The following is a 9899-nucleotide window of genomic DNA, read 5'->3' as shown; positions in this document are numbered from 1 at the left end:
AGAATAAATCCTGGCTCTGTCCCTTACCCTTAACCTCCGTGTTCCCTCCCTCAGTGTGTGACTTCCAAGGCCAGCCGGGGGGGGGGGGGGGTGGGCAATGACAATGATCAAGACAATGATGGCTTCTGGGGAGACTTGGGGATGTGTCTATTTTTGCTCCCTCCCTCCTGCATCTACTTTTTCCCTATGCAAGATGGGAAAGAGAATTTTTAAAAACATGTGTGCACGAGGATGGGGGATATGGGAGAGGAGGCAGCCTCACCATTTTGAAAGCTGGAAACACAGACGGACAGGTGAAAACTGCCCTCTAGAAAGCAACTCTAAGTCCCGCTGAGCAGGGAGGGACAGCCAGAAAACAGCGCTGAGCAGATAGACTGAATGTTGACAGCCCCAGCCGTCCTCCCGATTCAACTCCTAGAACCAGGCAGCCCCCCAGACAGGCTTCTCCCTTGTTGCTGGACAAGTGTGGCCAGTCCAGGAGGAAGGGCCTGAGGACACTGACTTGGAAGGTTCTCCCGGCAAATGGCTCAGCCATGTCTCCTGGGGTGAAAACTCAGCAGACAAGTCCCAGTCATGTGCTCAGAGCTTCCAAATAGTTTTTTAGTCCCCACTCTTACATATGAGCAGAACATTCAAGGAAAACCTCAGACACGAGAGAGAGTCTTCTAAATCAGCCAACCAACCAAAGAGTACAGAAACAAAGTAGGGAGAAGAAAATGCCCCAAACCAAAGTGAAAGAATCATTAACATCTTCAGAGGGAAAAGAGAAGCAAGAACAAGAAGCAAGAACAGGAAACTACTTAAAAAGAACATTCAGGGTGCCTGGTTGGCTCAGTCGGTTAAGCGGCTGCCTTAGGCTCAGGTCATGATCCCAGGGTCCTGGAATCGAGTCCTGCATCAGGCTCCCTGCTCAGCGAGGAGCTTGCTTTTCCCTCTCCCTCTGCCTGCCACGCTCCTTCTCTGACAAATAAACAAATAAAATCTTTAAAAAAAAATAAAAAGGGGGTGCCTGGGTGGCTCAGTCGTTAGGTGTCTGCCTTTGGCTCAGGTCATGATCCCAGGGTCCTGGGATCGAGTCCCACATTGGGCTCCCTGCTAAGCGGGGAGCCGGCTTCTCCCTCTCCCACTCCCCCTGCTTGTGTTCCCTCTCTCGCTGTCTCTCTCTCTGTCAAATAAATAAATAAATAATCTTTAAAAAAAAAAGAACATTCAGAGAACAAAGAATAGTTTTGGGAAATAAAAAGTATGATAGAAATGAAAAGCTCAATCAAATATTTGGAAGATAAGATGGAAGAAATCTTCCAGAAAATAGAGCAGGAAAGAAGTGAAAAACAGTAAAGATGAGGACATTAACAGATTTGTACCGTATGTCAAAGACTGAAGAAGAGGAATTCCAGACAGAGATAAAGGAAATAGAGGAGAGGAAATTATAAAGAAAAGAATGCAAAGAAATGTCCCCAAACAGAACATGAGTTTGTTGACTGAAAGTGTCCCCAGTGCCCAGAACAATAGATGAAAATAGAAGTTTACACATCATATCTCAAAAGGCTCGAGAGAAAAATGATTTTTTCTACAAACTGAGAGAGGAGAGAGAAAACAGAACAATCCGCATACAAAATATCAGGAAAAGAATTATTTTAGAGCTCCCCAAACAACACCAGAAACTAGAAGGCAGCATCCAAGATGGCCTTTAAAGGTTCCTGCTTTGGGGTCCTCACACCCTTGTATGCAGTCTCCTCTCAAATGGAGTAAGGCTTGTGGGTGGGATATGGCTGAAGTGGTGTGTTACTTTGGGGCTCGGCCATATAAGACCCTGCAACTTCCATCTGGCTCTCTGGAATCCGTTGCTCTGGGAAGCCAGCCGCCATGTTGTGAGGACACTCAGTGTCCCTATGGAGAGGTTCGCATGGGGAAGAACGGAGGCCTCCTAGCAACCACCGGTGTGATTTGCTGGTCGCGTGAGGGAACCGCCTGGGAAGCTGATCCTCTAGCTCCAGTTAAGGTCAGGTGATTGCAGCCCTGGTCTACAGCTTTACTGCAACCTTATGAATGACTCTAGGCTGGATCAACTAGCTAAGCCACTTCCCAAATCCTGACCCACAGAAAAGACATCACTCTGCTATGTCTGGGCTAATCTTCAACACAGCAATAGACAATCTATGAAAATGGAAAAGAGCAGGGCGCCTGGGTGGCTCAGATGGTTAAGCGTCTGCCTTCGGCTCAGGTCATGATCTCAGGGTCCTGGGATCGAGTCCCGCATCGGGCTCCCTGCTCCTTGGGAGCCTGCTTCTCGCTCTGCCTCTCTCTCTCTCTCTCTCATGAATAAATAAATAAAATCTTTAAAAAAAAAAAAAAAGAAAAGAAAATGGAAAAGAGCAAATCCCAAAATGCTAAAGGAAGATGATTTCCAACATAGAATTCTATACCCATCCGAATTCTATACCCACCAATTAAGCACGAAGATGGAACAAAGACATTTCATGGGTGTCAGAGTTGTAAAACTTTGCATCCCCTGTCCCCTTCCTCAGAAAGTTACCACAGAATATGCTCCACCCAGACAAGGGAGTAAACCAAGAAACAGGAAGGTATGGAGTCCAAGGAACAAGACTTCTGATAGGGAGTTCCACTGGGGCTAGTCAGAATGCTCAGGACAGAACACTCGTAGAGTCTAGAGGTTTAAAAAAAACTTTTCCCGTAGTTTTTGTTTCTTAAATGAGAGTGTTATAAACTTTCTGGTATAAATCATAATGGAGAAGTGCATGTTATGTATATTAATATTTCCTATTAGTGAAATTTCCAATTCAGTGTGATCGTGAATTGACTATGAGTTATAATGTGCTGGATACTAGGATCTCATAACCAAAAAATTGATTAGCATTCTGTCCAGATCCTCATGACATGTACTGAGTCCAGAGATCTTAAAAAAAAAAAAAAAAAAAAGCTTTCAAGATTTGGTAAAAAGTTCGAGGCTAAACTGGTGATGAATTTATTACGAATTAAGCAAATGCGAAACACCTCCAGGGGCAAGCAGCGGCTGCACGGGGGATAGACTCGAGTCCCGGCCGAGAGCGGTGTTTACAGAGATGTGACGGCACTAACACTATAAACATGGCCCTGACCGAGGTGATCATGTTGTTGTTGAGTGTGGTTGGGTCAGGGGAGGAAAGAACTAAATCCTCAACTTCCCTAGTGGCAAGTCAACAGATTATGACTGAAACCGACAAGCTAAAACGCGGTAATACAAGAGGATGCAGACGTGCAGGTAAATACCAGAACCATCAGCTGGGAGAGGTACACGTGGCTGGCTCTGCAGGAAGCCAAGTGGCTGAGGAGGGCCGCCATTTTCCTTCTAATGATCCACCAGCAACTACTGGAATCCTTAAACCAGGGCAGCGCTAGTTTCGATAAATAACTTCCAAACTCTAGGCAGGGGGGTGCCTGGCTGGCCCAGTCAGTAGAGCATGCGACCCTTGATCTTGGGGTCGTGAGTGGGAGCCCCATGTTGGGCCATAAAGCTTACTTAAAATAACAACAAAACCCAAGAAGCTCTAGACAGGATCAGTTTTATCCTCGATGCCACAGGCAGGGCCTGTTCATGACCCTCTCTGGGATTTCTGGGACCTCGGGGCTCAGGCCACGCCTGCACCAAGTGCCCCACTTCTGCTTCAGGCCATCAGTCTGTGTCTCCATCACATCTGTCTAGATGTGGGGTCCAGCGCTAGTCCTTAATGTGCACCCCTTCAGGGAGGCTTTACTAAAAGTTGGGGAAGTGGAGGGATTTACACAGAGACAACCTCAATGTCCAGGTCAGGCATCCTTGTTTCCCCAACGACCCCTCTCTTTCAACAACTTGGGGCCTCCTCTTCCCTTCCTCTGCCCCGACGGGCAGTCCTGATTCCCACTAGTTGCACGAGCATCACATGACCCATGCTGCTTAACAGAGCCTGTCACAGGTGAGGACCATTGCTCCCAGAGACTTGACAGACAAGACAAGCAAGCCAGGAGCTGTGAGTGGCTCAACGCCAGTCAATGGGAAGGCAGAGTTGAGATTCAGATTCAGGCCCAGAACCCCTGCCAGCAGCATTCCTGGGGTCACCCTAGGGATGGACCTTCCTGGAGCTTGGTAAGATGAGCTGGGGGAGAAGAGTGGATGTCTGGTGATGTCCCTGTTGGGGCCCAAGGGTGCTTGGGCTGAGCTGCAGAGGAGGCACGCAGGGCAGGTCGAGTGGAGTGGCTCTCCAAAGGCCGGCTGCCTGGTATCCTCCACCGTGTGCTTACTAGGTGTGTGGCCTTGGGCATGTCATCTACCTTCCTCACGAGCAGCTGGAAGGTTTAAGGAAGGAGAGAGACCTGGGTTGGGTCAGGGCCTCATCAGTAGCCACCACGTCTTCCTTTAACGGACACTCTGCCGTGTGACCCACACATCATGACCCTACCTCATCTCCCCAGGAGTGGGGAGACCTGGGGAAACCATGTTCACCCCCAAGCCTGGGTGTAAGATTGTTCTAGAGTTGGGGGGTGGTGGGATGGTGAAGTTAACTTGCAATCACATGTCAGAAGGTGCTCCAAGTCCAGTGAGGGGCTGGGGGTGGGGTGCGTGGAGCCCAGAGCGGGCAAGTGACCTCCCTGATGCCACTCAAGAAGTGGGCTGTGCAGCTGGAGGCTTGTTCCCCACCCCCACGATGACTGCAGTTCCAGGCCTCCTGGAAACTATCAGGTCCAAGGTAGCTGCGCAGGGCAGGTGCAGGTCGGGGGTGTTCTAGCACCCCACCTCCCTGCCGGGGCCACTCCCTTGTCCCCTTCCTGCCAAGTCTTCCAGGTCAACCCATCCTCTGGCAGTGCTTCTGTTCAGGGTGGAGAAAGGGGTTGGTGAGGTCAGCTCTTCTAGAGAGCAGGGCCCTTTCCTGCAGACCCTGAGACAAGAGTGGGCTGGAGGCCCCCTTCCCCAACCTGCACCCTGTTATGGTGGCTCTTCTCCTCCCAGGAGAGCCTCAGTCCTGGTTGTTGGGAAGGGTGAGGTGCCTGGGGCAGAGGATGGAGGTTCAGGACCTTGGAGAGGGGACAGTCCTGTGCCCACAGAGTCCTGGTACGGCCACCCACACCTGCTTTCTCAACCTCTCAACCCTTGGGGGGTACTTCTGAGAATTTACCAGAGCATGCTCATGGGTTGGCAGGCAGGATTTGAACCTAAGTCTGAATCCTGAGCCAAGTCAGGGCACCTGATGTGCTTAAACAGGCCCAAGTAACTGGACACCAACCACGCACCAGCCAGCCGCCTCTGGAGTCCCATCCAGCATCGCCCTGAACCCCCAGGATGGGACCTGACAACCCTGTGAGTGACCTGGATTCTTCTGAGACAACAAAGCCCCTGAGTGACCCCACCATGATCTTCTCAACCCCACAGCCCTTGCCCCAGGGGTCTGTCATCTCCACCCTCTGTGGGGCTTGGTGAAGGAATGACTACAGCAGTGTCTTGGTACAGATTTGGGCCCGGTCTGCTAACCGCTGCGTCCCCTGGTGCCAGAGGTCAAGGGGCCAGTCCCAGGCGACACAGAAGGGCCGGGTCTGCCTATTCACCGACATGTGGTGGATACCTGGAGGCCAGACGCTGGGGTCAGCTCCAAGCCCAATACACAGGAACGCCCAACACTGGCTGATGTGGCACCTGCCTGGGCCCATTCAAGGTCTGGGGACACACGATTCGGAATTTGTTATAAATACACGTGTTTGGTGAGTGAGGGCGACAGAAGGTGGAGAAGGTGCTGTACACAGCTGGTAGAGGCTTGGAGGCTGGATGCCACATCGACAGAGAGACAGTCCGCCCAGCAGGGCAGCCCGGGCAGCATTCTGGGGCCTGTAACACTTGCTTGGTGGGCACACCGGCGGGGCGGGGGGTGGGGGGTCTCGTCCAGGGCTCGTCGCGCCCAGGCACCCTGGAGGCTCCCTGGCCTGAGGTCCTGGGCGGTGTCAGCAGGGGCGCCTGGGCTCAGCTCACATCATTCAGGGCCTGGTGGGACAGAAGGCCTCGTCAGGAGGATGCTGGGTCATGTGGGGGCTCGGGAGGCCCCGAGTCCCCTTGGTTGTGGCCCCGGCCGACAGGCGGCTCACCTTGCGTGCAAACTCGGGCAGGACGAAGGCGGCCTGGTGCACGTCTGAGTTGTAGTACTTCAGCTGCATCTGCTCCACCTGTTTCTGTGTCAGAGGCTGCACGGGCTTCTGGAAGTCGGTGCTCTGGGGACAGGGGATGCGGGCATCAGGGAAGTGCTTTCGGTGCCCGCCTGCCCCACCCCCCCTCCAGCCCCCGGGAGGGCACGCAGCTCACGGGATTTTTGCTGCACAGCATGAAGCCTATCTGGCCGCTGGGGTAGGTGGGGATGGTGCAGTACGCATAGGCCACCACGGGGAAGAGCGACTTGCAGAACTGCCGCATCTGCTTGATGAGGTCCAGGTGCAGCCACTGACACTCGCCTGTGCGGGGAGCAGGGGGGCATCAGCCCCAGCAGGCCGGCCAGCCAGCCAGCTGCCCCGCCCCTACTCCCATGCTGGAAGCCTGCTCACCCTGCCCACGCTGGAGGGCTGCCCCGCTTGCCCGACCCCCGCGGCCCCCCACGCTGGCCTGCTCACCCTGGCAGCAGAGGACGCCATTGTCCTTGAGGGCCATCTTCATGAGCTGGTAATAGGACTCCTTGAAGAGACTCTCTGCAGGGCCTGCACCGGCGGGACAAGGGACAGTGAACACTCCGGCTGAGACCTCCCAACCCGGGCCGGGATTTGAACCCCGGTCTGTGGATCCAGAAACCAACCACAAAGATGGTGCTTTTGAGGAGCGCAGGGATCCAGTGTCCCAGTATCTGAGGGGGCTCCACGTTTCCATCCCATTCCTTGGGGGGGGGGTCCTCACTGCCACTGTGTCAGGGGACTCTGCACCCTGGGCCTTGGGTTGAGACTAGGTCCCACCCCTTGCCCCGATGCTAGCCTATTAAGAGCAGAGAGGAGACTGAAGAGGAAGCTGGGGCCTCCGTGGGCCACGGCCGGAGCCCCACTCTCCTCCAGGTCCCCAGTCAACTCGTAACTTTGGGCAGCAGCATCCTCTCCCTCCTCTGCTGAGCCAGGTCTGGGGTGGGGAGGGGAGTGACCAAGAAGGGGAAGGTGCAGCTCTCACTCTGGACCCGCCTGTCCTCCGCTCTGCAAATCAGCTGTGGGCCCAGCGGGAAGGCTGGCCTCCGGACGGTGGCTGCCCGGGGCCCCAAGGCCCATGCCTTGCTTACCCATAGGGTCTGAGGAGTCAGTGATGATAACATCGAAGGCATCCTGGTTCTGTTTCATGAACTCAAAACCGTCGCCCACGTGTAGGGTCAGTTTGGAGCTGGAGTAGCCCACGGCCATGCCCGGCAGGAACTTCTTGGAGACCTGGATGACGTCCTGGGGAGGGAGGAGGGACCCGGCTGGGCCGTGGGGGTTGAGGGCCCTCCAGCCCTCCCTCTAATACTCTGGTCACTTGGGCAAGCCATTCATTTTGTGGAAACCTGGTACTCTGCTGCCTCGCCTTCCATCATGGAGGGCTGGCTCCTGCCTCACCATCCCCGTTCTCCATCCCCGGACCAAACCGTCCCATCCGAGTGACTTTCTTGCTGGGTCAGAGGAAGGGGAGTCCAGCCTCCACCAAGAGGACCTCCCCTGCCTCCACATGGCCAGCTGCTTCTCATCCAGGCCTCAGCTGAAACCCATCTCCTTGAGGCAAGCACTGACCAGCCTTCACCCCTAAGCTCTGAGCCTGCTTTTTCCTTTCATGCCCTGCACCCGCCGTGTCTTCATCGGGATTCCTCCTCACTAAAATATAACTTCAAGGGGGCAGGGACTGGACCTGTCCATTCACCACTCTACCACCAGCATCTAGATCATTGGCTGCCACGTATAAGATGCTCATTAAAAACGTGCCGAGCGTAAAGTGTAGACACACAGGTAGTTGCAGTGCTCCTGGGTCTTGCCTGGGACTTGACGTAAAAACCAGCTTAGTCTTACTAAGAACCAGCATCGTGGCACACCTACTATGTGCCAGGCCCTTTGCTACCCAGTTTTCCTACCGAATCCTCCCAACACGTTTTTGAGATGAACAAAGAGGCCGAGCAACATTGAGCGACTCGCCCAAGGGTATACAGCCAATTCAGGGTGGAACTGGGATTCGAACCCAGAGCCCGGCACTCACCTCATCAATCTCACACTGGACCACAGACTCCACGGAGGAATGCTTCAACACCTCCCGCAGGACACCTCCGTCCCCACCCCCGATGATCAGCACCTAGGAGGGGCAGGATCATTCAGAAGCACAGCCCCGAGCCTGAGCACCGGCCCCACCAAAGAGGCTCCAGCAGGACTCGGGGGCCCGGGCCCGCACGGGGCAGATGCACTCACACAACACCATCCCAACAGGGTAGGTTTCTCAACTCCTCAGATGCACAGACAGACCTTATTACTTCATTTGCTACTCTCAGAAATGCTTTCCTGCCTCAGGAACCTGTCACAAGGTGTCCCCCTGTCCTGGAAACTCCTCCCAGGGCTGCTCCTTCTTGTGAAGCAGGCCTCAGCCTGAACCGTTTGCTCCTCAGAGGCTGTGGCAGCCCCACCGCTTGTGAAGTGGGCCACTCGCCCCACTTACTTCCCTGGTTCTTGCTAGCACTTTCTGACAACCATTTAGGAAGCACCTGGGCTGAGCATGGGCACAGCTGGGGCCTCCTGCACTGTTCTGTGGGGCACTGAGCAGTGGGCTTCCTATCTCCGGGCTCGGGGCTGAACCCTGGCGGGAGCGGCGATACCTTCCGTGGGTTTGGGTGGCTGCAGAGGGGCAGGTTGGCTATCATCTCCTGGTAGGAGAACTCGTCCCTCTCCGTGCATTGGATGACACCGTCCAACACCAGCACGTTGCCGTAGCTCTTACTGAAGGCAGGAGTGACAGTCAGGGACCTGGGTCCCCTGGAGTGGGGGCAGTGCGCTCCCACTCGCCCCCGGTGAGAAGAATCTCCCCCAGCCTGCCAAGGGGTCCCAGGGGTGAGTGCTGGGGGTGACACGTGGCGAGGATGGCCAGGCAGGCCCGCCGGGTGGGGGGTGGGGGTGGACTCAGGGTCCCGGCTCTGACGTGTCCGGGGCTGACACGTGGAGCTCGGCGCGTGGGGCCGGCGCAGACTCCGGCTCCCTCCCCGCCCAAGAGGACCGCCCGAAACGCCGGCCTCCTGCGCAGGGAGACGGGATGCAGGGTGGGGAGGGGGTCTCGGGAGGGGAGGGGCCTAGTTCCCCAGAACTTCTGACAGTTTTGCAGGGGGTGGGGCGGGGACAGAGACGGCCCGCGGGCGGGGCGGGGGGGGGGCGTCCGGAGGTAAAGGGCGCAAGACAGGGGTCCGGAAGGAAGAGGGGCGGCCGGGGCTGAGACCGGGGCAGGAGGAGCCCCGGCTGGCTCCGGGGCGGCGGGCAGCGGGCGGTCTGGGCTGAGGGCCGCCGCACGCTCGGGGGCGCGGGCCCGGGCCGGCGGTGGTACCTGCGGAAGACAAGGATATCCTGGTACTGCGAGCGCTGATGGTGTAGCAGCTGCTCCACCTGCAGCGACAGGGCCTGGCCGGGCCACAGGCTGCACGTCTCGCGGAACCAGCCCTCGTGGATGTCAGCGGGGCCGAAGGCGGCAGGGCCGTCGGGGCCGGGCTCCATGGCGGGCGGGCGGGCGGGCGGCGCGGGGCGCGGGCCCGGGACTGCAGGCCGCGCGGAGCCGCAGCACAACGGGACCAGCTCCGCCCGCCGCCGAGCGGCAACCTAACGCGCCCGAAGGGGCGGGGTCCACTGGTGGGGGCGGGACCCAACCCCACCAATGGAGGCGCCAGCGCGGGGCGCGCGGCGACCCCCGAGGCCCCGCC

The 9899-nt window shown here is 56.4% G+C and overlaps 1 protein-coding gene across 1 annotated transcript; it reads right to left on the bottom strand.

The window, feature by feature from the left end:
• Positions 1–5700: 5700 nt before the first annotated feature.
• On the bottom strand, positions 5701–9721 carry SRM (spermidine synthase). Its single transcript, XM_035019810.1, has 8 exons — positions 9530–9721; positions 8814–8934; positions 8207–8299; positions 7269–7422; positions 6625–6708; positions 6323–6468; positions 6109–6231; positions 5701–6007 (listed from the first exon to the last, which is right to left on the bottom strand). Exons 1-8 carry the CDS (start codon positions 9694–9696, stop codon positions 5987–5989), a joined length of 909 nt encoding a protein of 302 aa, XP_034875701.1. The 5' UTR covers positions 9697–9721; the 3' UTR covers positions 5701–5986.
• Between the last annotated feature and the right edge of the window lie 178 nt (positions 9722–9899).

The sequence above is a fragment of the Mirounga leonina genome, unplaced genomic scaffold (genome assembly GCF_011800145.1).
Source record: "Mirounga leonina isolate KUSES-001 unplaced genomic scaffold, KU_Mleo_1.0 Mir_173, whole genome shotgun sequence".
Taxonomy (NCBI): Eukaryota; Metazoa; Chordata; class Mammalia; order Carnivora; family Phocidae; genus Mirounga; species Mirounga leonina.
This window is presented reverse-complemented; position numbering and strand designations above follow the sequence as displayed.

Bases quoted from the DNA above. Each gene is read 5' to 3' on its own strand.
- SRM (XM_035019810.1), bottom strand. From the start codon at position 9,696: ATGGAGCCCGGCCCCGACGGCCCTGCCGCCTTCGGCCCCGCTGACATC. The intron at 6,709-7,268 runs GTAAGCAAGGCA...CCGCCGGTGCAG, and splicing joins TGACTCCTCAGACCCTATGG to GCCCTGCAGAGAGTCTCTTC. The intron at 6,469-6,624 runs GTGAGCAGGCCA...CTCCCCGCACAG, and splicing joins TGGCGTCCTCTGCTGCCAGG to GCGAGTGTCAGTGGCTGCAC.